Here is a 26,234-nt window from a genome sequence, read left to right as displayed (position 1 = left end):
CCTCACTGATGGGCACTTTTGGGGCTATAGGTATCCCCTGTGAGAAGCTGCCACTGATCGAAGCCGATCACCGACATTTCCTTGTTTTCAGGTGATTGGAAACAGCTGATCACTTGGGTAAAGAGCTGTACCATCGGCTCTTTACCGAGATCGGGGTTGCGCCATGTCCCAGTGATACAGCAGGCCCGTGATCGCTACGGTGCGTGGTGAGACTGGGGCAAAGTCGTCCCGGAACAACGGAGCATCTATACGGCAGGCGGGAGGCATTTAAGTTGTTTCTCCCTTCCTACTGCACCTCTGGCGTGGCAATGACCACTCGCTGCCACCATCCGATGAAGACAGGAAGGTTATTACCAGGCCACAGTGTTGGCACTCAGGAAGACCACTCACCATGCAAAGGAAGGAAATGTTTCTCCTGATAATGTCAATGCAGCACCCTCAACCTTAGGTAGGTGCTAGAGATCGTTTTTTTTTTTTTTTGAGTGCGGGTAAATTTAGGCAGGCCTGTCTGTTTTGATCCGGGGAGCTGGGAGTGCATTAGAGTAGGCTGGAGACTCACAGCTAGCCTCATCTTTTTCGGGTTACCTCCCTTATGCTTCTAGAGGCTTCTAGAAGGAAGGAGTGGAAGAAAGGTGGAGCTGCTGTCTGGGGTGTTCTAAGAAACCCTGACCAATCCCCAACATGGAGGCCGGCCTCCTTAAATACTCAGAGTCAGCCCAGCTGGGGAGGAGTTGTTCAGGTGGAAGAACTGGAGATGGAGTATTAGGCTTTGAGGAAGCCCCCCCCCAGTCTAGGGGGGAGAGGGGGCTGACCTTGGGCCAGGGGCTCGGAGCTGAACAGGTGAACAGGAACCCCACACAACCCAGGAGGTGTCCTGAACAAGAGCAGGAAAGGACAGCGGGGAATACTGCCGGGCAAGTCTCCAGGAGGGATCCACCTAGAGTTGCCACCTCATCCCTTTAACCACTTTCAGACCGGACCAATTTGCTGGTCAAAGACCAGACCACTTTTTGCGATTCGGCGCTGCGTCGCTTTAACTAACAATTGCGCGGTCGTGCGACGTGGCTCCCAAACAAAATTGACGTCCTTTTTTTCCCCACAAATAGAGCTTTCTTTTGGTGGTATTTGATCACCCCTGCAGTTTTTATTTTTTGCACTATAAACAAAAATAGAGCGACAATTTTGAAAAAAAGCATTATTTTTTACTTTTTGTTATAATAAATATCCCCCAAAAATATATAAAAAAACATTTTTTTCCCTCAGTTTAGGCCGATACGTATTCTTCTACATATTTATGGTAAAAAAAAACGCAATAAGCGATTTTTGATTGGTTTGCGCAAAAGTTATAGCGTTTACAAAATAGGGATAGTTTTATAGCATTTTTATTAATCATTTTTTATTATTTTTTTTTTTACTAGTAATGGCGGCGATCTGCGATTTTTATTGTGACTGCGACATTGTGGGGGACCCATCGGACATTTTTGACACATTTTTGGGACCATTGTCATTTATACAGTAATCACTGCTATATAAATGCAGTGATTCCTGTGTAAATGACACTGGCAGTGAAAGGGTTAACCAGTGGGTGGCAGTGTAGGGGTTAAGTGTTCCTAGGGGTGTGTTACTAACTGTGGGGGGGTTGGGCTTTCATTTAGTGTACACTGATCTCTGCTCCTATCACATGGAGCAGAGATCAGCGTCACTAGTTGCTAGGCAGAATGGAAAAATGTTGTTTATACAGCATTTCCTCCATTCGGCCGCTCCGTGAGACGATCGCGGGGATACCCGCGGCGATCGAGTCCGCGGGTCCCGCGACCGGACTCACGGGGGTCCCGACCAGCGCGGGAGCGCGCCGCCGGCGGCGCGCTCCCGATGGCAGGGCGGCATCGAATATTGGACGTACATGTACGCCAATATGCCTGCCCGTGCCATTCTGTCGACGTACATCGTCGTGCGCTGGTCGGGAAGTGGTTAAACCCAAACACATATTAATTACACGGGTTCTGAGGCTAATTGAATGCAGGTAAGGCACGAAGTGAGTTTAGCTTCCACCTTAATCAGTCACAGAACCTTTCTAATTAATATGTGTTCGGGTTTAAAGGAATGAGGTGGCAACCCTAGCTCCACCAGGTGTCGGCGAGTGGTAGGAACAGTCGGGAGAGCTAGGAGAGGCATGCCGGAGCGGACTGGGAGTGTGCAGTCAGAGATGGAAGTAGAGCCAGCGGGAGAGACTGTGGCGTTGAAGTCGAGGCTGCTGCAGTCAGGAGGGCCGGCAGGGTCTGCTAAGGGCTGACTGGGATCAGTAGTTCACCAAAGAGGGGCAGCAAGCATCGGAACTTTCTCTTTGCTACACCACAGGGGCCCGCGGTCCGTGTCTGTAATAAGGAACTTTGCTAAGGCCTGGCTGAGACCAGTGTCAGGCCTATAACCCTGTGATAACCCAGGGATGTTCTGAATAAAAGAATTTTGATCGAGTACAGAGGGCGGCCATTTTTTCCTTTTGATTATATGCGGAGGCGAGCCGAGGCGGGCACCTGTCCAGATCATCGGGCTTTCAAAACCTCACCTGGAGCGGCGAGTCTTCTTGTTTGGAGGCCTAACCCTGTGCTCGCTGTTTCCTGAAGAATCGTGCTGGAGGGAGAAGGAGAGATAGTCTGCAACAAGTGCAGTGCAGGAGGAGAGTATCTGAATTGTCCCAAACCATGCAAGAATCTTCTCTGGGCATCCCATGGATTCCTCAACCCCATCCAAGTTTAATCCCTCAATAAAATACAAAAAAACAAAGCTGATGGGCTTTTCATTGTCATGGAGTGTCTGGAAGTTAATGCCGGGCTGGGCAGGGTGACAGGTGGAGGTACCGCTATATCAATATTCACATCGCACACTGGAGAAGGCTTAGGAGTAGCGGGTGGAACTGGAGACATCACAGATCCCGTACGCATTTATTGGCCAGCACACCACAGATCATCGAGCAACATCCGAAATCTTTACTGAACGATCACATCACAAAGGACGTTGAGCAACATTTCTGAGCCACGCAGGGCTCCCTTTGTCGGGTATGTGATGATCATCACCAGGGCTATTTTTCCTCAGAAGATAGGTGCAGGAACTCAACCACGACCCCTTGAAACCCTCGTCCCTCTAGACCAGTGATTCTCCACCAGGGTTCCGCGGAACCCTAGGGTTCCTCCAGATGTTGCTAGGGGTTCCTTCAGCATTGGGCAATATCTGCCTCTCAGATAAGTTCCCGCTCACACCATTGATCTTTATAGCTACCTGTAAGGGGGTAATTCTTCCCAATGATCACAAGTGTAACGACCATTCATCCCACTAACCATCACACTAATGTATCATGAGTTGTAGATTTCTAGTAGGGGTTCCACGAGACCAGAGAACTATTTCAAGGGTTCCTCTGTGTTGAAAAGGTTAAGAAAGGCTGCTCTAGACACACACACATCCTCAAACTAGGGTTGCTACCTCATCCCTTTAAACCCGAACACATATTAAAGGGATGAGGTGGCAACTCTACCTCAAACCCTCAGAGTTCAGCATTCTTCCACAGCTGCATACCTCTGCATCCTCTATCCACATCTCACTTTCCTGCCTCTTCAGCTCTGACCTCTGCATGCAACCCCCCCCCCCCCCTTTACTGCCCCCATCTTCTTCCTCTTTCCTTCCTTAAAAGCTCCATCATCTTCCATGTGTCTTACTTATGTAGCACCCCCTAGCTGTGTTGCTGGGTGATAGAGTTTATGTGTTAGTGTAGGTCAATTTTCAGGCTTGGCTGTATGTTTTTTTTTCTGGGTCAAGGTTTGAGTGACTCTAGGAGAGCTGGATGACTCACAGGCAACATCACTGAGACCAACCCCCCCCCGCCCCCGCCCTACTTCTAGAATGTACTGGAACCTTCTAGAAGAATGGGAGGGAAAGTAAGGTGGAGCTGCCTGGAGTATTTTGAGGACCCTGACCAATAGAAGGGTTGGCAGGGGGGCGAGCACCCTCAAATACTCTGGGTCAGCCCAGATGGGGCAGTGTGGAGTTCGGTTGGAAGACGGAAATGGAGTGTTAGGCTGTCAGGGCCTTTGAGAGTAGCTCCCCAGTCTGGGGTGGGGGAGGGGGGTTGAACTCAGGCCTGGGCTCAGGTGCGGAAGGGACCCCTCTTTATGACACACAGAGGGATTCTGACCAGGAGGCACGGGTCAAGGAGAGAACAGCAGGAGAATACTGCTGGGCAAATCTCCAGGGGGCAAGACAGCCAGGTGAGCTGGTGAGTGTTGCAGTCGGAGGACTGAGAGGCATGTCTGAAGGGACTTGGTGCAAGCAGTCTGGGATGCATGCAGAGTCAGTCCGGGAGGACTGTGGAGAAGTAGCCAGGAGGGCTAGAGAAAGGGGGCAGCTGCAGCCAGGTGGGCTAGCAGTGCCTGAAGAGGTGGTATTGGGACCAGCAGCCACAGAAAAGGACAGCTAGCACCAAAGACCTCTCTATTTTTGCTACACCAAAAGGGGCCTGCGGTCCCTGCCTGCAAAGGGCAATTACAAGGATCTGACTGAGTCAGTGTTGGATCAAATCCAAAGTTCTAGCTGGTCCTGGGAATTGTAATTCTACAAGCAAGCGGGTGCTGGAGGTAAAAGAAATGAGTGTGTGTATAGGGTTGGGGTTAGGGTTTCCTCTTGAAGAACAAGATTAGGACTCAGGGATTGGAATAGGGACCTCCTCCAAAGGTCAAAGCAGGCGGGTCCCCAGAGGTCAATGGTCAAGAGGCATGGCTGACCCACCCCCCACCAAAGTGTTCCGCCTACCCCAACTAAGTCGGAGAATGAACAAGTCGGGGAAAGCGCTTAGGTATATAAGTTGAGTCCCTGAAGAGTTCTGCGGATCAAGTGGGCATCCCGTATTAACCCTTTCCCCATCCACGTTCAAATCTCCCTTATAAAAAAAACAAAAAAAACAAACAAAAGGACTGCTTCTTTACTCCAGAGTGTGTGGAAAATGTATGTGCCTGGCTGTGCAGGGTGGCACCTGCATCTCCCCTGTCCCCATCCTGCACTCAGTGGGAGCCGCTCAGGAGATCGGATATCTGCGGGAGCCGTTGGGAAATATGCTTTCACTCGTAAACACAGAAGCCGGACCTCTGTGTTTACAAGTGATAGCAGTGAGCAGGGGGCCTGAGCCAGAGGTAGTGGAACTGAGTTCCACCAAGTTCCAGTTGAAAAAAGCCCTGATCATTACACGCTTTCCCTTGAGGCACAAACAAGCGAGTGGCTGGTCAATTGCCCACCTATTCCCTCTTCCAACATTGATTTCCACTTACTGTATGTATCTAACTCTCTCGAATTTCCACTTTCTTACTCTCACTTATTTTTCTTTCCACCATTTCCTCTTATGTATCTAACTTTCTCTCGGATTAAATGCACATTAACGTAAAAAAAAAAAAAAATTGTTTTAGAAATTAAAGTTACCATTCCTTGTACGTGCAATTTTTACCCAAGAGTCTCTGGGGGATTCGCCTCAACTGCTGGGAAGAGAATCCTCAAAAAGCAAGTGTTTACTGTCGGAGTGGAGATGACCTAGGGTTGCCACCTGTTCTTCAAGCCAAACCCAAACAATTTATTGGCACTTTCCCCGACTTGTTCATTCCCCGACTTAGTTGGGGTAGGCGGACACTTTGGTGGGGGGTGGGTCAGCCACGCCTCTTGACCATTGACCTCTGGTGACCCGCCTGCTGACCTTTGGAGGAGGTCCCTATTCCATTCCCTGAGTCCTAACCTTGTTCTTCAAGAGGAGATGACCTAGGGTTGCCACCTGTTCTTCAAGCCAAACCCAAACTATGTATTGGCACTTTCCCCGACTTGTTCATTCCCCGACTTAGTTGGGGTAGGCGGACACTTTGGTGGGGGGTATGTTAGCCACGCCTCTTGACCATTGACCTCTGGGGACCCGCCTGCTGACCTTTGGAGGAGGTCCCTATTCCAATCCCTGAGTCCTAACCTTGGTCTTCAAGAGGAGATGACCTAGGGTTGCCACCTGTTCTTCAAGCCAAACCCAAACAATTTATTGGCGCTTTCCCCGACTTGTTCATTCCCCGACTTAGTTGGGGTAGGCGGACACTTTGGTGGGGGTGGGTCAGCCATGTCTCTTGACCATTGACCTCTGGGGACCCACCTGCTGACCTTTGGAGGAGGTCCCTATTCCAATCCCTGAGTCCTAACCTTGGTCTTCAAGAGGAGATGACCTAGGGTTGCCACCTGTTCATCAAGCCAAACCCAAACAATTTATTGGCGCACGGCGAACATTTTTTAAAGAGGGGAACGCTGTGGACTCTGATGGAGAACTCTGGTGGAAGAAGGTTTCTGCGCACCAAATCTCCCAATTACATCAGAGTTTTATGCATTCCCCCCTTAAATTAGGGTTCCCAAAAGCACCCCTTACATCAGAGTCCACAGGGCACCCTTTACATCTGAGTACCCCCTTACCTTTGTGTACTCACTCGCTCAGAGGCAGGAGAGGGAAGGGGGGAGGCTTCAGTCACAGACATTGGATGGTGAGCTCACTCACCAGAGGATGGAGGCTCAGGTATCGGCAACTTTCATCCACAATGTATCTGCCAGTTCCTGAGCTTCACATTTCCAATCTACACATCCCTTTTCTGAGGCACAGTACGCAGAGTATTGGAGTGTGGGTGGGCAGACAGAGGGGTAGGGGTGGGATGAGGAAGAGCAGACCAAGCCCTTTCTTCTCTCCTGTCCATGTATGGAGATGGGGCCCGTGCGCACATCTCTGTACCCGGCGGTTGTGGTTACTTGGGGGAGCCACAGTCCTTCTTGTACTCGCCGGTTGTGGTTACTTGGGGAGCAACAGTCCTTCTTGTACTCGGCGGTTGTGGTTACTTGGGGGAGCCACAGTCTACTATGAATACTTTGTCCGGGTGTCCAGGCAGTCTGAAACCCAGACATACGATTTGAAACCCGGACTGTCCGGGTGAATCCCGGACAGGTGGCAACCCTAAGATGACCCCATCTATAAGGATATACAGTACATACACACACAGCACCTGAGGATGGAGGCTCGGGTATCGGCAACTTTCATCCACAATGTATCTGCCGGTTCCTGAGCTTCAAATTTCCAACCCACACATCCCTTTTCTGAGGCACAGAACGCAGAGGATTGGAGTGTGGGTGGGCAGACAAAGGGGTAGGGGTGGAAGGAGGAGGATCAGTCCTTCTTGTACTCGGCGGTTGTGGTTACTTGGGGAGCCACAGGCCTTCTTATACTCGGCAGTTGTGGTTACTTGGGGAGCCACAGTCCCTCTTGTACTCGGCAGTTGTGGTTACTTGGGGAGCCATAGTCCTTCTTATACTCGGTGGTTGTGGTTCTTGGGGAGCCACAGGCCTTCTTATACTCGGCAGTTGTGGTTACTTGGGGAGCCACAGTCCTTCTTGTACTCGGCAGTTGTGGTTACTTGGGGAGCCATAGTCCCTCTTGTACTCGGCAGTTGTGGTTACTTGGGGAGCCACAGTCCCTCTTGTACTCGGCAGTTGTGGTTACTTGGGGAGCCACAGTCCTTCTTATACTCGGTGGTTGTGGTTACTTGGGGAGCCACAGGCCTTCTTATACTCGGCAGTTGTGGTTACTTGGGGAGCCACAGTCCTTCTTATACTCGGTGGTTGTGGTTACTTGGGGAGCCACAGGCCTTCTTATACTCGGCAGTTGTGGTTACTTGGGGAGCCACAGTCCTTCTTGTACTCGGCGGTTGTGGTTACTTGGGGAGCCACAGTCCTTCTTATACTCGGTGGTTGTGGTTACTTGGGGAGCCACAGGCCTTCTTATACTCGGCAGTTGTGGTTACTTGGGGAGCCACAGTCCTTCTTGTACTCGGCGGTTGTGGTTACTTGGGGAGCCACAGGCCTTCTTATACTCGGCAGTTGTGGTTACTTGGGGAGCCACAGTCCCTCTTGTACTCGGCAGTTGTGGTTACTTGGGGAGCCATAGTCCTTCTTATACTCGGTGGTTGTGGTTACTTGGGGAGCCACAGTCCTTCTTATACTCGGCGGTTGTGGTTACTTGGGGAGCCATAGTCCCTCTTGTACTTGGCAGTTGTGGTTACTTGGGGGAGCAACAGTCCTTCTTATACTCTGCAGTTGTGGTTACTTGGGGGAGCCACAGTCCCTCTTGTACTCGGCAGTTGTGGTTACTTGGGGAGCCACAGTCCTTCTTATACTCGGTGGTTATGGTTACTTGGGGAGCCACAGTCCTTCTTATACTCGGCGGTTGTGGTTACTTGGGGAGCCATAGTCCCTCTTGTACTTGGCAGTTGTGGTTACTTGGGGAGCCACAGTCCTTCTTATACTCTGCGGTTGTGGTTACTTGGGGGAGCCACAGTCAATAATGAATATTGTGTTTGGGTTTCCAGGCAGTCTGAAACCCAGACAGACAATGTGAAACGGGTGAATCCCGGACAGGTGGCAACCCTAAGATGACCCCATCTATAAGGATATACCGTACATACACACACAGCACCTGAGGATGGAGGCTCAGGTATCGACACCTTTCATCCATGATGTATGTGCCGGTTCCCGAACTTCAAATTTCCAACCCACACATCCCTTTTCTGAGGCACAGAATGCAGAGGATTGGAGTCTGAAACCCAGACACACGATTTGAAACCTGGACTGTCTGGGTGAATCCTGGAAAGGAGGCAACCCTAAGATGACCTCATCTATAAGGATATACAGTACATACACGCACAGCACATGGCCGTGTTCACACTACGAGATGTTTCTCTGAGCTCCACAAGGTGGTGATCTCACATCTACCCAGACAGGAAGTCTCTATGGTAGACAGGAAGTGATGTCAGGTGCAGACAGGAAGTGATGTAAGGTATAAATAGAAAGTTCCAGGTGAGAGGTGAGTCGGGAGGAAGTAGAGAGGAGACGTTGTTGGAAGTGGCAGCAGACGAGGTAATAAGATCTTATTTTCTATTTACACCCAGTAACCCCCCCCGTCATGTCCGTCCTCTTCCTCCATAGTCACTGTGACGTCTTTTATCTCCAGCAGATAATGATACAGTACCCGGACATGGGATCTGTCATATGTGACAGGGGTAATGTCAGGTCAGTACTGTCCCTTCCTGACCAGCCAGGCTATGGTTGCCACCTCATCCCTTTAAACCCGAACACATATGAATTATACAGGTTCTGTGGCTGATTAAGGTGGTAATTAAACTCACTTGTTGCCTAATCTGCATTTAATTATCCTCAGAACCCGTGTAAAGGTGTTCGGGTTTAAAGGGATGAGGTGGCAACTCTAAGCCAGGCTGTGTTTTTCTGGATAGGCCTCCCTCTTGAACCATACTATACCACATGACTTCAAAATCAGACAGCTAACTTGCAAAGGGGAAGAAGGCAAAGCCCTTTTTAGAATAGGCGGGCCCCCAATATTTCAGCCTCGGATTGTATAGTTGTAAATAGGAAATGAGAACACCCACACCATAGAGAAGTCCTTTATTGCAAAAGCAAAAAATGTAACCCCAATGTCAATAACCATCACCCAGTAAGAAAGATCCATGTCAGTCTAACAATACTTATAGATAACTGGAGAAACTTCCAGGTTTTCGTGACCGGAGAGGTGAGGAGGATTCTGGGAGGTCACATGACATCACTCTTATCTCTGTTAATAAAACACAGACCTGACCGGAGAGGTGAGGAGGATTCTGGGAGGTCACATGACATCACTCTTATCTCTATTAATAAAACACAGACCTGACCGGAGAGGTGAGGAGGATTCTGGGAGGTCACATGACATCACTCTTATCTCTATTAATAAAACACAGACCTGACCGGAGAGGTGAGGAGGATTCTGGGAGGTCACATGACATCACTCTTATCTCTATTAATAAAACACAGACCTGACCGGAGAGGTGAGGAGGATTCTGGGAATTCTGGGACATTATCCAGTAACAGACAAGGGATGTGTCTGGATGGTGACTGTATCATTGTGTGTGTCAGGTTCCTATAAGGTGTCAGGATGTCACTGTCTATTTCTCCATGGAGGAGTGGGAGTATTTAGAAGGACACAAGGATCTCTACAAGGACGTCATGATGGCCAATCAGCCGCCCCTCACATCACCGGGTAAGAGGAGACTTTATTGTAAAGGAGAGAGCAGTACGGAGGCTCCACCCATCCCCCATCATCTGATAAACACATAGAAACAATGTATTCAGTCAGTGTGTGTGTTTCCTACAGATGGATCCAGTAATGGGAACCCACCAGAGAGATGTCCCCGTCCTCTGTATTCCCGGGATTCCACGCAGGAAGGTCACACCATCCCCCACCATCATCAGGTAGATGAGGAACAATCACTGATAGTATCATTAGGATCTGTACATTATCTGCATTGTTACCATCGATGTCATTTTTATTATATATTCAGAGTGGAAACCTGAGAGATCCTAAAGTTGAGATTAAAGAAGAGATAAAAGAGGAGGATGATGAGGATGGGGGGATGAAGCAGCTTTCTGTAGGACCCAAGGATTTCTACAAGGACATCAAGATGGAGCCTTCAAGTAACAGGAACCCACCAGAGAGATGTCCCCGTCCTCTGTATTCCCGGGATTCCACACAGGAAGGTCACACCATCCCCCACCATCATCAGGTAGATGAATGACAATTATTGGTCGTTATATTTTCTAAACAACACAATTGCTATAATACATGTGTTATTATTTACTCAGAATAGAAACCTGGGGAATTATAATATTGTTGTTAAAGAAGAGTATAAAGAGGAGGATGAGGAGTATGGAGTGATGGAGGAATTTCCACAAGAACACAAGGATATGATGGAGCCACCTAATACCAGGAACCCACCAGAGAGATGTCCCCGTCCTCTGTATTCCACACAGGAAGGTCACACCATCCCCCACCATCATCAGGTAGGTGGAGTTGAGGGTCGGGAACATAAAGTGATTGAACACTCTGACATGTGGAGATGATGTGTGGACTCTACAAGATGATATTTTCTATGTGATCTCACATCATAAATACTTCTATGTTACAGATGTTATTTTCTGCCATTCTGTTGGTTTAGGGTGAAGATCTGATGAACATGAAAGTTGAGGGTGAAGTAGAAGAGACGTATGTGAGGGATGATCAGCAATATACGGAGGAGGAGGCTGGAATGACGAGGACATTCATAGAGGAGGACACTCCTACAGAGATCAGCACAGGTGACCCATCATATATTCTTCTCTTATCTCTGCTCTGTTACTGCTCACTGATTGGTCCAGAGTAGGTTGAGACCTAAGCAATAGAAGCCTAGGCCTATGGTCACTTGTTCTATGCTAAAAGGGTCTTCAAATCTGAGCTTTGACCCTCTTGTCTATCAGAGGTCACATGACCCAGTGCCTAGGCTTGTGGTTGTGTAAAGAGCATGGACCTCCCAGCCCCCATTGGTTCCTGCTCTTCTGACAAGGCTGTGTAAATGTAGAAGTGATCTGGGAGGAGGACCAAAGGACTGAAGTGGGGGGAAAAGTCCCGGCTGGTTGGGACCTCCACAGAGAACATCTCCTCACTCATATCTACCTGATCCAGATGGGATCTTGATGGAAGGGAACTAACCCTCTCATATCTATTGATGATGTTTTTCTATTTTTCCAGGACACGCCATGGAGAAACCCTCAAAGGATCGTCTCACTTTATCTCCAGGTTGTAGAATGGAAGATGAGGACATCACAGGAGATTGTGGAGGAGAAAAGACAATGATCTCCACTATGGATGGTGGACTTCACAGTGTGGATAGACCATGGAATCCCTCCGACTCTGAGCAACCTCGTACTGTGAGGGATGGTGGCGGAGTTCATGTGGTGAAAACATTTTCGTGTCCTGAATGTGGGGAAGGGTTTAGGTCTAAATTAAGCTTTAGTAAACATCAGAGATCTCACATGGGGAAGGAGCTTCATTCCTGCTCTGAGTGCGGGAAAAGTTTTCTTCATAAATCAGAACTTGCAGTGCATCAGAGATTACACACGGGGGAGAAGCCGTATTTCTGTCCTGAGTGCGGTAAATGTTTTTCACGAAAGTCCGATCTTTCCCGGCATCAGCGATCACACACGGGTGAGAAGTTGTATTCCTGCCCCGAGTGCGGAAAACTTTTTTCTCAGAGGATACATCTTTCCACACATCAGAGATCGCACACGGGAGAGAAGCCGTATGCCTGTCCCGAGTGCGGGAAATGTTTTGCACGGAAATCAGACCTGGTTATACATCAAAGATCTCACACGGGCGAGAAGCCGTATTTCTGCCAGGAGTGTGGAAAATGTTTTTCACGGAAGTCTCATCTTACTGAACATCAAATAAGCCACACGGGAGAGAAAATGTTTTCCTGCCTTGAGTGCGGCAAATGTTATTCGCGGAAATCAGACCTTGTTAAACATCAAAGATTTCATACTGAGGAGAGACCGTATTCCTGCCCTGAGTGTGGGAGATGTTTTGCACAGAAGTCCCATTTAAAAACACATCAGATGTCGCACACGGGGGAGAAGCCATATTCCTGTGCTGAGTGTGGAAAGTGTTTTCCGAGGAAGTACAATCTTACTGTACATCAGGTATGCCACACTCGGGAAAAGCCTTTTTCCTGCCTTGAGTGCGGGAAATGTTATCCACGGAAATCAAACCTTTTTAAACATCAAAAGTCTCACACGGGTGAGAAGCCGTATTCCTGTTCTGAGTGCGGGAAATGTTTCTCACAGAAGTCCTATCTGCTCAAACATCAAAGAACCCACACACCACCTTTGAGGCGTGTTAGTGCCCCAAGGGTGGGAAATGTCTTCTTTATTGTGCCTTACATCAGAGATCTCACACTGGGAAGAAGCTCACCTTGATATACAGCTCAGAAAACAAGTGGCTGAGCGCTCCTCTGATCTTTATCATGGAAGAAACACTTTGTAAGGAAATCAGAGATCACTAAAGACTTCAAAGTTCTGTCTGACCTCCTTGGCTAAGAGAGAGAAAGAGGGGGTGTCACTGCTGGTTGGGTCCCTCTAGGAGAGAGAAAGAGGGGGTGTCACTGCCGGTTGGGTCCCTCTAGGAGAAAGGTGGAGGGGCTGTCGCTGCTGGTTGGGTCCCTCTAGGAGAGAGAAGGAGGGGGTGTCACTGCCGGTTGGGTTCCTCTAGGAGAGAGAAGGAGGGGGTGTCACTGCTGGTTGGGTCCCTCTAGGAGAGAGAAGGAGGGGGTGTCACTGCCGGTTGGGTCCCTCTAGGAGAGAGAAGGAGGGGGTGTCACTGCCGGTTGGGTCCCTCTAGGAGAGAGAGAAGGAGGGGGTGTCACTGCTGGTTGGGTCCCTCTAGGAGAGAGAAGGAGGGGGTGTCACAGCCGGTTGGGTCCCTCTAGGAGAGAGAAGGAGGGGGTGTCACTGTTGGTTGGGTCCCTCTAGGAGAGAGAAGGAGGGGGTGTCACTGCAGGTTGGGTCCCTCTAGGAGAGAGGAGGAGGGGGTGTCACTGCAGGTTGGGTCCCTCTAGGAGAGAGAAGGAGGGGGTGTCACTGCAGGTTGGGTCCCTCTAGGAGAGAGAAGGAGGGGGTGTCACTGCTGGTTGGGTCCCTCTAGGAGAGAGAAGGAGGGGGTGTCACTGCTGGTTGGGTCCCTCTAGGAGAGAGAAGGAGGGGGTGTCACTGCAGGTTGGGTCCCTCTAGGAGAGAGAAGGAGGGGGTGTCACTGCTGGTTGGGTCCCTCTAGGAGAGAGAAGGAGGGGGTGTCACTGCTGGTTGGGTCCCTCTAGGAGAGAGAAGGAGGGGGTGTCACTGCTGGTTGGGTCCCTCTAGGAGAGAGGAGGAGGGGGTGTCACTGTTGGTTGGGTCCCTCTAGGAGAGAGGAGGAGGGGGTGTCACTGTTGGTTGGGTCCCTCTAGGAGAGAGAAGGAGGGGGTGTCACTGCTGGTTGGGTCCCTCTAGGAGAGAGGAGGAGGGGGTGTCACTGCTGGTTGGGTCCCTCTAGGAGAGAGGAGGAGGGGGTGTCACTGCTGGTTGGGTCCCTCTAGGAGAGAGGAGGAGGGGGTGTCACTGCAGGTTGGGTCCCTCTAGGAGAGAGGAGGAGGGGGTGTCACTGCAGGTTGGGTCCCTCTAGGAGAGAGGAGGAGGGGGTGTCACTGCTGGTTGGGTCCCTCTAGGAGAGAGAAGGAGGGGGGTGTCACTGCTGGTTGGGTCCCTCTAGGAGAGAGGAGGAGGGGGTGTCACTGCCGGTTGGGTCCCTCTAGGAGAGAGGAGGAGGGGGTGTCACTGCCGGTTGGGTCCCTCTAGGAGAGAGAAGGAGGGGGTGTCACTGTTGGTTGGGTCCCTCTAGGAGAGAGAAGGAGGGGGTGTCACTGCCGGTTGGGTCCCTCTAGGAGAGAGAAGGAGGGGATGTCATGGCTGGTCGGGTCCCTCTAGGAGAGAGAAGGAGGGGGTGTCACTGCAGGTTGGGTCCCTCTAGGAGAGAGAAGGAGGGGGTGTCACTGCAGGTTGGGTCCCTCTAGGAGAGAGAAGGAGGGGGTGTCACTGCTGGTTGGGTCCCTCTAGGAGAGAGAAGGAGGGGGTGTCACTGCTGGTTGGGTCCCTCTAGGAGAGAGAAGGAGGGGGTGTCACTGCTGGTTGGGTCCCTCTAGGAGAGAGGAGGAGGGGGTGTCACTGTTGGTTGGGTCCCTCTAGGAGAGAGGAGGAGGGGGTGTCACTGTTGGTTGGGTCCCTCTAGGAGAGAGAAGGAGGGGGTGTCACTGCTGGTTGGGTCCCTCTAGGAGAGAGGAGGAGGGGGTGTCACTGCTGGTTGGGTCCCTCTAGGAGAGAGAAGGAGGGGGTGTCACTGCTGGTTGGGTCCCTCTAGGAGAGAGGAGGAGGGGGTGTCACTGCCGGTTGGGTCCCTCTAGGAGAGAGGAGGAGGGGGTGTCACTGCCGGTTGGGTCCCTCTAGGAGAGAGAAGGAGGGGGTGTCACTGTTGGTTGGGTCCCTCTAGGAGAGAGAAGGAGGGGGTGTCACTGCCGGTTGGGTCCCTCTAGGAGAGAGAAGGAGGGGATGTCATGGCTGGTCGGGTCCCTCTAGGAGAGAGAAGGAGGGGGTGTCACTGCAGGTTGGGTCCCTCTAGGAGAGAGAAGGAGGGGGTGTCACTGCAGGTTGGGTCCCTCTAGGAGAGAGAAGGAGGGGGTGTCACTGCTGGTTGGGTTCCTCTAGGAGAGAGAAGGAGGGGGTGTCACTGCTGGTTGGGTCCCTCTAGGAGAGAGAAGGAGGGGGTGTCACTGCTGGTTGGGTCCCTCTAGGAGAGAGAAGGAGGGGGTGTCACTGCTGGTTGGGTCCCTCTAGGAGAGAGAAGGAGGGGGTGTCACTGCTGGTTGGGTCCCTCTAGGAGAGAGGAGGAGGGGGTGTCACTGTTGGTTGGGTCCCTCTAGGAGAGAGGAGGAGGGGGTGTCACTGTTGGTTGGGTCCCTCTAGGAGAGAGAAGGAGGGGGTGTCACTGTTGGTTGGGTTCCTCTAGGAGAGAGAAGGAGGGGGTGTCACTGCTGGTTGGGTCCCTCTAGGAGAGAGGAGGAGGGGGTGTCACTGTTGGTTGGGTCCCTCTAGCAGTGTAGTCTGATCTTTAGCAGAAGCTTCAAAGGAAGACATTATGGTGAGAGAGGAGCACGCTATTGCTTGTGGATGAAGAGGAGGGAAGATCAGACTACATGACACCACAGTAGCAATCAGCTGGCATTGGCAGCTTTATTTGTTTGGAGAGAGCCACCTGCTGGCCAAATGTGGAAAATGAGATTTTCAGATGTAACATTTACTGTGTTATTAATGGTGCTTATATGCTAATGTTAAGGTCCATTTGCTAACATGACTTTGCAGATGCTATATGTTATTAGTAAAGTTCTTTTTTTTTTTCCCTGTAGTCTCCAGACAGTCTCTTTAACCACTTCAATACAGGGCACTTAAACACCTTCCTGCCCAGACCAATTTTGAGCTTTCAGCGCTGTCGCACTTTGAATGACAATTGCGCGGTCGTGCTACACTGTACCCAAATGAAATTTTTATCATTTTTTTTCCCACAAATAGAGCTTTCTTTTGGTGGTATTTGATCACCTCTGCGGTTTTTAATTTTTGCGCTACAAATAAAAAAATACCGAAAATTTTGAAAAAAAAAATGTTTTTTTTTGTTTCAGTTTCAAAACTTTGTAAATAAGTATGTTTTCTCCTTCACTGATGGGGCTACACTGATGGGCACTGATAAGGTGGCACTGATGGGCACCAATGTGGCACCAATGAAGTGGCACTGATAGGCGGCACTGATAGGCGGCACTGATAGGCGGCACTGATAGGCGGCACTGATAGGCGGCACTGATGAGCGACACGGATGGGCGACACGGACGGACACTGATAGGTGGCACAAATTGGCACTGATAGCTGGCACGGATGGGCGGCACGGATGGGCATGGATAGGCGGCACAGGTGGGCATGGATAGGCGGCACAGGTGGGCATAGATAGGCGGCACAGGTGGGCATAGATAGGCGGCACAGGTGGGCATGGATAGGCGGCACAGGTGGGCATGGATAGGTGGCACAGGTGGGCACTCATAGGCGGCACAGGTGGGCATGAATAGGCGGCACAGGTGGGCATCGATAGGCGGCACAGGTGGGCACTCATAGGCGGCACAGGTGGGCACTCAGGCGGCACAGGTGGGCACTCATAGGCGGCACAGGTGGGCACTCATAGGCGGCATCGGTGTTATAGTAATGGATGCCAATCAGTGCCAAACAATAATGCATGCCAATCAGTGATGCCCATTGTGGCCACTGATTGGCATCCATTATGGGCACTGATTGGCACCCATTGTGCTGACTGGCACCCTGGTGGTCTAGGGAGGATTATGGATTGTTATTATCTTTTCCCTGGTGGTCTAGTGGTGTCCCTGGTGGTCCAGTGTGGGCATCCTCAGGGGGGCTGTGCTGATAATCGATCAGCACAGACCCCCCCTGTCAGAGGAGCAGCCGATCGGCTCTCCTCTACTCGCGTCTGACAGACGCGAGTGAGGGAAAGCCGATCACCGGCTCTTCCCATTTACACTGTGATCAGCCGTGATTGGACACGGCTGATCACATGGTAAAGAGTCTCCGTCGGAGACTCTTTACCGAGATCGTAGTTGCCGGGTGTCAGACTGACACCCCGCAACAACGATCGCCGCGATGCGCGCCCCCGGGGGCGCGCAGCGGCTCATTATCCTAATCACGTCATATGACGTCCGGTTAGGATAATGAAACCACTTTGCCGCCGTCAATTTGTAATAGGGCGGGCGGCAAGTGGTTAAATTCTCCAGCAAGAGTCTATCTCAGCCTTTCTCAACCTTATCAAAAACAGAGGAACCCTTGAAATAACTTTCAGATCTCAGGGAACCTCTGTTAAAAATGATATCTATAACTAATGCAGGGGTGTCCAAACTTTTTTCAAAGAGGGACAGATTTGATGAAGTGAACATGCTCGAGGGCCGACCATTTTGTCTGACATTCTTTAAACCATTAAAATTCGGTCTGAGTGTGTTCATCTGAGCTCTAATACACGGCCCAACGAGAATTCTCCCGCCTTTGTGCTGTGTGTGGTGAACAGATGAGCTCGGGTGTGTTATTTGGATATACTGGATTTAATCGGCTTATACCACACACCTTCACTTTAAAAAGGAAGTCTCAGGAAAAAAATAAAAATAAAAAAAATCTTACATTTTAAATAAAGACATGTGAAGCAAAATAAGGGTCAGTGCCCATCTGCAGCCTCCACCGTATTGCCATGAATGCAGCCCCCACAGTATTGCCATGAATGCAGCCCCCACAGTATTGCCATGAATGCAGCCCCCACAGTATTGCCATGAATGCGGCCTCCACCGTATTGCCATGAATGCGGCCTCCACCGTATTGCCATGAATGCGGCCTCCACCGTATTGCCATGAATGCGGCCCCCACCGTATTGCCATGAATGCAGCCCCCACGGTATTGCCATGAATGCGGCCTCCACCGTATTGCCATGAATGCGGCCTCCACCGTATTGCCATGAATGCAGCCCCCACAGTATTGCCATGAATGCAGCCCCCAGCGTATTGCCATGAATGCAGCCCCCAGCGTATTGCCATGAATGCAGCCCCCACATTGCCAGGAATGCAGCCCCCATATTGCCATGAATGCAGCCCCCACAGTATTGCCATGAATGCAGCCCCCAGCGTATTGCCATGAATGCAGCCCCCACATTGCCAGGAATGCAGCCCCCATATTGCCATGAATGCAGCCCCCACATTGCCATGAATGCAGTCCCCACATTGCCATGAATGCAGCCCCCACATTGCCAGGAATGCAGCCCCCATATTGCCATGAATGCAGCCCCCATATTGCCATGAATGCAGCCCCCACATTGACAGGAATGCAGCCCCCATATTGCCATGAATGCAGCCCCCATATTGCCATGAATGCAGCCCCCACATTGCCATGAATGCAGTCCCCACATTGCCATGAATGCAGCCCCCATATTGCCATGAATGCAGACTCACCATTACCATCAGTGCAGCCTGATTCATGTCCTCTGCAGCCTTGGAGGAGACAGGGAGGGGGCCGGGATGAGCGCCGACAGACATACAGGAGAAACTCCTGTTTCTATCGACCGCCTCTTTAATTGAAAGTTTGTGATGGACAAAACGGTTGTCCAATGGCAGCGCAGGACGGGACTTCCTTTTACGCAGGACGCTGTCCTGTATCCAAGGCACTCGTCCCGCCCCCTCCATGGCAGCCAGCACATCTATCTTTTGTGGCCCCCCGGCAATCAGGGATTCGTTGGGGGCCACAAAAGATATATATGGGAACATGACCAGACGGGCCGTCCGAAACCGGAATGCGGGCCGCGATTGGCCCGCGGGCCGGACTTTGGACATGCCTGAACTAATGATACATTAGTGTGATGGTCAATGGGAAGAATGTTCCTTACATTTGTGATCATTCGGAATAATTACCCCCTTACAGATACCAAAAATGATCAATGGTGTCACTGGGAACTTATCTGAGAGGCAGAAGTTGCTCATTTCCTAAGAAACCCCTAGCAACCTCTGAAGGCACCCAAGTTGAGGAAGAATGCTCCTTACACTAGTGGTCATTGGGATGAATTGCCCCCTTACAGCTAGCTAAGAGAGGCAGAAATTACTCATTGCTCAAGGAACTCCTAGCAACCTCTGGTGGAACCCCTAGAGTTCCATGGAACCCTGGTTGAGGAAGAATGTTCCTTACACTATTGGTCACTGGGAAGAATGACCCCCTTACAGATAGCTAAAAAGATTAATGGTGTCAGTGGGAATTTATCTGAGAGGCAGAAGTTGCTAATTTCCTAAGAAACCCCTAGCAACCTCTGAAGGAACCCTAGTTGAGGAAGAATGCTGCTAACACTGGTGGTCATTGGGAAAATTTGCCCCCTTACAGCTAGCTATGAGAGGCAGAAATGACTCATTGCTCAAGGAACCCATAGCAACCTCGAGAGGAACCCCTAGCAACCTCTGGTGGAACACTAGTGTTCTACAGCAACCTGGTCGAGGAAGAATGTTCCTTACACTTGTGGTCATTGGGAAGAATGACCCCCTTACAGACAGGTAAAAAGATCAGTGGTGTCAGTAGGAACTTATCTGAGAGGCAGAAGTTGCTAATTTTCCAAGGAACCTCTAGCAACCTCTGTAGGAACCCTAGTGTTCCACGGAACCCTGGTTGAGGGAGAATGCTCCTTATAGCCTGTGGTCATTGGGAAGAATGACCCCCTTACAGACAGGTAAAAAGATCAGTGGTGTCAGTAGGAACTTATCTGAGAGGCAGAAGTTGCTAATTTTCCAAGGAACCTCTAGCAACCTCTGGAGGAACCCTAGTGTTCCATGGAACCCTGGTTGAGGGAGAATGCTCCTTAAACTTGTGGTCATTGGGAAGAATGACCCCCTTACAGACAGGTAAAAAGATCAGTGGTGTCAGTAGGAACTTATCTGAGAGGCAGAAGTTGCTAATTTTCCAAGGAACCTCTAGCAACCTCTGTAGGAACCCTAGTGTTCCATGGAACCCTGGTTGAGGGAGAATGCTCCTTAAACTTGTGGTCATTGGGAAGAATGACCCCCTTACAGACAGGTAAAAAGATCAGTGGTGTCAGTAGGAACTTATCTGAGAGGCAGAAGTTGCTAATTTTCCAAGGAACCTCTAGCAACCTCTGTAGGAACCCTAGTGTTCCATGGAACCCTGGTTGAGGGAGAATGCTCCTTATAGCCTGTGGTCATTGGGAAGAATGACCCCCTTACAGACAGGTAAAAAGATCAGTGGTGTCAGTAGGAACTTATCTGAGAGGCAGAAGTTGCTAATTTTCCAAGGAACCTCTAGCAACCTCTGGAGGAACCCTAGTGTTCCATGGAACCCTGGTTGAGGGAGAATGCTCCTTAAACTTGTGGTCATTGGGAAGAATGACCCCCTTACAGACAGGTAAAAAGATCAGTGGTGTCAGTAGGAACTTATCTGAGAGGCAGAAGTTGCTAATTTTCCAAGGAACCTCTAGCAACCTCTGTAGGAACCCTAGTGTTCCATGGAACCCTGGTTGAGGGAGAATGCTCCTTAAACTTGTGGTCATTGGGAAGAATGACTCCCTTACAGACAGGTAAAAAGATCAGTGGTGTCAGTAGGAACTTATCTGAGAGGCAGAAGTTGCTAATTTTCCAAGGAACCTCTAGCAACCTCTGGAGGAACCCTAGTGTTCCATGGAAACCTGGTTGAGGGAGAATGCTCCTTATAGCCTGTGGTCATTGTGCAGAATTGCCCCCTTACAGACAGCTAAATAGATCCCTGGTGTCAGTGGGAACTTATCTGAGAAGCAGAATTACTAATTTCTCAAGGAACCCATAGAAACCTCTGGAGGAACCCCTAGCCACCTCTGGAGGAACCCCTAGCCACCTCTGGAGGAACCCTGGGGTTTCATGGAAACCTGGATGAGGAATGCTAATTATACTTGTGGTCATTGGGAACAATTGCCTCCTTACAGATAGCTAAAAAGATCCTTGGTGTCAGTGGGAACTTATTTGAGAGGCAGAAGTTGCTCATTGCCCAAGGAACCCCTAGCAACCTCTGGAGGAACCCATGCATTCCATGGAGCCCTGGTTGAGCAAGAATGCTCCTTACGCTGGTGGTCATTGGGAAGAATCCACACTTTACAGAGCGCTAAATAGATCAGTGGTGTCATTGGGAACTTATTTGAGAGGCCGAAGTTGCTCATTGCTCCAGGAACCCCTAGTAACCTCTGAAGGAACCCTACTTGAGAAACTGTGGTTTAGGTCACGGTAAACAAATAAGGTGTTCCAAAATAACAGAAATGAATGTTTCTTGTGATTGCAGATGTGGGGTCTATGTAAGTTTCTAATACGCTATCATGTAAGATTTTTTTTTTTTTTTTGAGGTCCTACGAGATCTTAGCTTGACACTTGACTAAGCATTACGTTCTGTGCTAACCTTAACTTTTGTAACCTTTCTCTTCTAAATAAACTTTTAACCACTTGCCGACCAGCGCACGCCGATGTACGTCGTCAGAATGGCACGGGCAGGCAAATACGCGTAAATGTACGTCCCTTTAAATTTGCCGCCCTGCCATCGGGAGCGCGCCGGCGGCGGCGCGCTCCCGCACTGGTCGGGACCCCCGTGAGTCCGGTCGCGGGACCCGCGGACTCGATCGCCGCGGGCATCCCCGCGATCGTCTCACGGGACGGCTGCATGGAGGAAATGCCGTGTAAACAACATTTTTCCATTCTGCCTAGCAACTAGTGATGCTGATCTCTGCTCCATGTGATTGGAGCAGAGATCAGTGTTCACTAAATGAAAGCCCAACCCCCCCACAGTTAGTAACACGCCCCTAGGAACACTTAACCCCTACACTGCCACCCACTGGTTAATCCCTTCACTGCCAGTGTCATTTACACAGGAATCACTGCATTTATATAGCACTGATTGCTGTATAAATGACAATGGTCCCAAAAATGTGTCAAAAATGTCCGATGGGTCCCCAACAATGTCGCAGTCACAATAAAAATCGCTGATCGCCGCCATTACTAGTAAAAAAAAATTAAAAAAAATTATTAATAAAAATGCTATAAAACTATCCCTATTTTGTAAACGCTATAACTTTTGTGCAAACCAATCAATAATCGCTTATTGCGATTTTTTTTAACCAAAAATATGTAGAAGAATACGTATCGGCCTAAACTGAGGGAAAAAATGTTTTTTTATATATTTTTGGGGGATATTTATTATAACAAAAAGTAAAAAATAATGCTTTTTTTTCAAAATTGTCGCTCTATTTTTGTTTATAGCGCAAAAAATAAAAACCGCAGGGGTGATCAAATACCACCAAAAGAAAGCTCTATTTGTGGGAAAAAAACAACGTCAATTTTGTTTGGGAGCCACGTCGCACGACCGCGCAATTGTCAGTTAAATGGACGCAGTGCCGAATCGCAAAAAGTGGTCTGGTCTTTGACCAGCAAAATGGTCCGGTCTGAAAGTGGTTAAAGACTAAACAAAAACAAAAGGGGGTGCACCAGCCTTGTCTATTATCTATTATTAAAGCACCATTTTTTAGTATAAAAGTGGATTGAAGAACCTCAACTGCATTGAATTCCAGCTGAATCACCATTACTTTACCTTTTTTTGAGTGTGTACTATAGACAGATTTGAGGCACCGCTATGGGAGCAAGACTCACCCCAGCCAACCTGTTCATGGGTTATCGGGAACAATTATATGTGTGGAACAACAATGCCTTTGGGTCTCTATGCCCGATATATCATCACGTGGGATGGACCCATCAGGTATTAGAGGAGTCACCATTATTAGAACATATAGACTTCGCGTAGGTGATCAGAGAAGAACCTTAGAGTATTTTGGGGTCTAGAGTTGAGGTCAAATGCTGATTATGAATATCATCTCCAGAACCTACACTACCCACTCCCCGCCTGGCCTATTATCAAATTATGGCTGGGTGGGACGTTGGCTGTTCAAGTCGGACGTCATATGATGTCCTCCTGGAATGTGCCTCGCCTGCGCCCCACGGGCTGGGCTGCTATTAGATCTATCACCTGCTGTCCATGGGAAACACAGCCGATAACTGATCAGTGGTGTACCGTGCGGTTGCTGGTACCATGTGGTTGCTGTGACCAATAACAGCAGATCACATGACAATAAGAAAATATAAAAAAGCTAATGTCTATTTTTTCTAGTAATGGTGGCGGTCAGCAATTTTTAGCGGGATTGCGACATTGCGGCGGACAAATCGGAAACTAAGTGACACTTTTTGGGGACTAGTGGCACCAATACAGTGATCAGTGTTAAAAAAATATGCACTGTCACTGTACTAATGACACTGGCAGGGAAGAGGTTAACATCATGGGCGATCAAAGGTTTTAATGTGTTTCCCCAGGGAGTGCTTGCTAACTGTGTGGGGGAGGTGCTTTGATGGGGAAGGACAGAGATCCGTGTTCCTGCTTAGCAAAAATACAGGATCCATGCCATTGCCTCTGACAGAATGACAATCTGTCTTGTTTACATAGGCAGACCACTTGTGTCCTGAACAATCGGCGGGTCCTGGTGGTCATTGAGTATGCGACACGCGTGCGCCCCATGGACCCCCCCATCATGCACTCCCCACTAAGGACTCCCCACCATTAGTGATGGCCGAACGGTTCGCCCAGCGGTCGTTTCGCGGCGAATTTCGGTCGTTCGCGGCCCGCTCGTTCGCTCGCCTTTTCCCGTCGTTCGCCCCGGCGGACTTACGTGTTTAATGTGTAAAAGAACTTTGACCTATGATGACACATCTATCATGGGGTACAGGACAGCCAATTGAGACATGACAGCACATGGACACTTGGACATTCCCCCTAACCTATAAATACACCCGATCCGGCGGCCATTTTACATTCTTTCTTCTGTCACTATAGGGAAAGGTTGCTGTGTGGAGTAGGGAGAGATAAATCGCTAGCTATTTGGTACACAAAAGTTCTTTTCAGGACTGGTATAGGTGTTAGGTGTATATAGGTTTGCTGTGCTACTGATTCTTGCAGCAGCCTGAGTGTCTTTTGTCAGTTTAGAGAAAGGGAAAGGACGCTGTGTGCTACAGGGACAGCCAGATTAGTCATCATCATCATCATCATCATCATCATCATCATTAGCTGTTACTATCAGGTCCACAAAAGAGCTATTCCAGTAACCACCAATCGTTCCAGTCTCCTCTGTTTTGCCACTTTGTATAGGGACAGGAAGGAAGCAGTGTGTCAGGCAGTGAGGGTCAGTTTAAAGAGTTGCTGTTACTATTAGTTCCACAAAGGTTCTTTTCAGGACTGGTATCAGTGGTATGGTAATAGGCTTGTACACGTATAATATTCTTTCTTCCAAATATAGAAAGAATATTATACTTGACTGCTGCCCTTCTGCTGCAGTCTGCTAATCATTCACAACTCACTTGTTCCACAAAGCTCTTTATCAGGACTGGTAACTTGGTCTGTGTATGGTGCTACAGTACATAGGGTTGAGTGAGGTACAGTCTGCTGTTCTATAAGGACCGCTATCGGTCCACGATACATAGGGTTGAGGTGCACCACTGCTGACCGCTGCCCTATACTGCAGCAGTCCTTCATTGGTATAGGGACTGAAGTACAGTCTGCTAATCACTAACACACAACCTGCTTGGTCCACAAAAGTTCCTATAAGGACTGGTAACTTGGTCTAGGGTGCTACAGTACATAGGGTTGAGTGCGGTACAGTCTGCTGTTCTGTAAGGACCGCTATCGGTCCACAATAGATAGGGTTGAGGTGCACCACTGCTGACCGCTGCCCTATACTGCAGCAGTCCTTCATTGGTATAGGGACTGACGTACAGTCTGCTAATCACTAACACACAACCTGCTTGGTCCACAAAAGTTCCTATAAGGACTGGTAACTTGGTCTAGGGTGCTACAGTACATAGGGTTGAGTGCGGTACAGTCTGCTGTTCTGTAAGGACCGCTATCGGTCCACAATAGATAGGGTTGAGGTGCACCACTGCTGACCGCTGCCCTATACTGCAGCAGTCCTTCATTGGTATAGGGACTGACGTACAGTCTGCTAATCACTAACACACAACCTGCTTGGTCCACAAAAGTGTATATATGCCCCTACCCTCCTCTTTGAAGAGGTTGAGCGGTGTCATATTTCTACTGGGGCTGCTTATGAGGGGATCACACCATCCCTGTGCTGTGCTGACTTCCTCCTGGGGGTTCTTATTATGAGGGGATCACACCATCCCTGTGCTGTGCTGAGTTTCTCCTGGGCCTGCTTACTATGAGGGGATCACACCATCCCTGTGCTGTGCTGACTTCCTCCTGGGGGTTCTTATTATGAGGGGATCACACCATCCCTGTGTTGTGCTGACTTACTCCTGGGGCTGCTTACGGTGCTGCTTTCAGTGCTGTATATCACGGTGCTGATGTCAGTGCTTAATGTCACGCTTCTGATGTCAGTGCTCTCTATCACGGTGTTGCTGTCAGTGCTGTATGTCACGGTGCTGATGTCAGTGCTTAATGTCACGCTTCTGATGTCAGTGCTCTCTATCACGGTGTTGCTGTCAATGCTGTATGTCACGGTGCTGGTGTTAATGCTTTATATCACGCTGCTGATGTCAGTGCTCTGTATCACGGTGCTGTTGTCAGATGCCTCTATCACGGTGCAGGTGTCATTGCTGTATGTCACGCTGCTGGTGATCATCTCCTGCACCCTCTTCTTTGCCTACCCTGGTCCCTGACCTTCCCTCTCCTCCATTGCCTTCATGCGCTCCACAGTCCTGAATTGTCAGAACAATTTCCCATATAAAAAAAGAATGCTTGTAGTTATCGATCCCAAATTCACCTCATACATGTATTATGTCATTGGCCATGTGGTGGGACTATGTTTTCCCTGCTAATAATTACCTCGTGGCTGCAAATTCGACCTAAAGGTTTGAAACGTTCGCCTCCCATTGAAGTCAATGGGGCCCGCGGCGAACGTTCGGTTTCGCGAACGGTCGGCCTCGTTCGCGGTCCGCGTTCGCGAAACGTCCCGTCGGAGGTTCGGGCCATCACTACCCACCATGGACTCCCCATCATGGATTCCCCACCATGGGCTCCCCACCGTGGACTTCCCAATATGGCTTCCCACCATGGATTCCCCACCATGGACTCCCCACCCTGGATTCCCCACC

General features: G+C 49.7%; 2 protein-coding genes across 2 annotated transcripts in view; one reads left to right on the top strand and one right to left on the bottom strand.

Annotated features, from left to right (window-relative positions):
- LOC143955357 (uncharacterized) overlaps positions 1-15,889 on the top strand; it is an 85,886-nt gene extending 69,997 nt beyond the window's left edge. Inside the window, exon 15 of the mRNA XM_077465422.1 lies at positions 12,197-15,889. Coding sequence (XP_077321548.1) covers positions 12,197-12,876 — 680 coding nt within the window. The 3' untranslated portion in view covers positions 12,877-15,889. The remainder of the gene's footprint in view (positions 1-12,196) is intronic.
- The window catches only part of LOC143955528 (uncharacterized), a 240,998-nt gene that overhangs the window by 196,773 nt on the left and 17,991 nt on the right, over positions 1-26,234 (bottom strand). The gene's annotated exons all lie outside the window — the stretch shown is intronic.

This window comes from Lithobates pipiens, unplaced genomic scaffold (assembly GCF_037356315.1).
Source record: "Lithobates pipiens isolate NorthernLeopardFrog02 unplaced genomic scaffold, aLitPip1_a1.2 Scaffold_35, whole genome shotgun sequence".
Classification (NCBI taxonomy): Eukaryota; Metazoa; Chordata; class Amphibia; order Anura; family Ranidae; genus Lithobates; species Lithobates pipiens.
The sequence above is the reverse complement of the archived record's forward strand: the minus strand, read 5'-3'. Positions and strand labels throughout refer to the sequence as shown.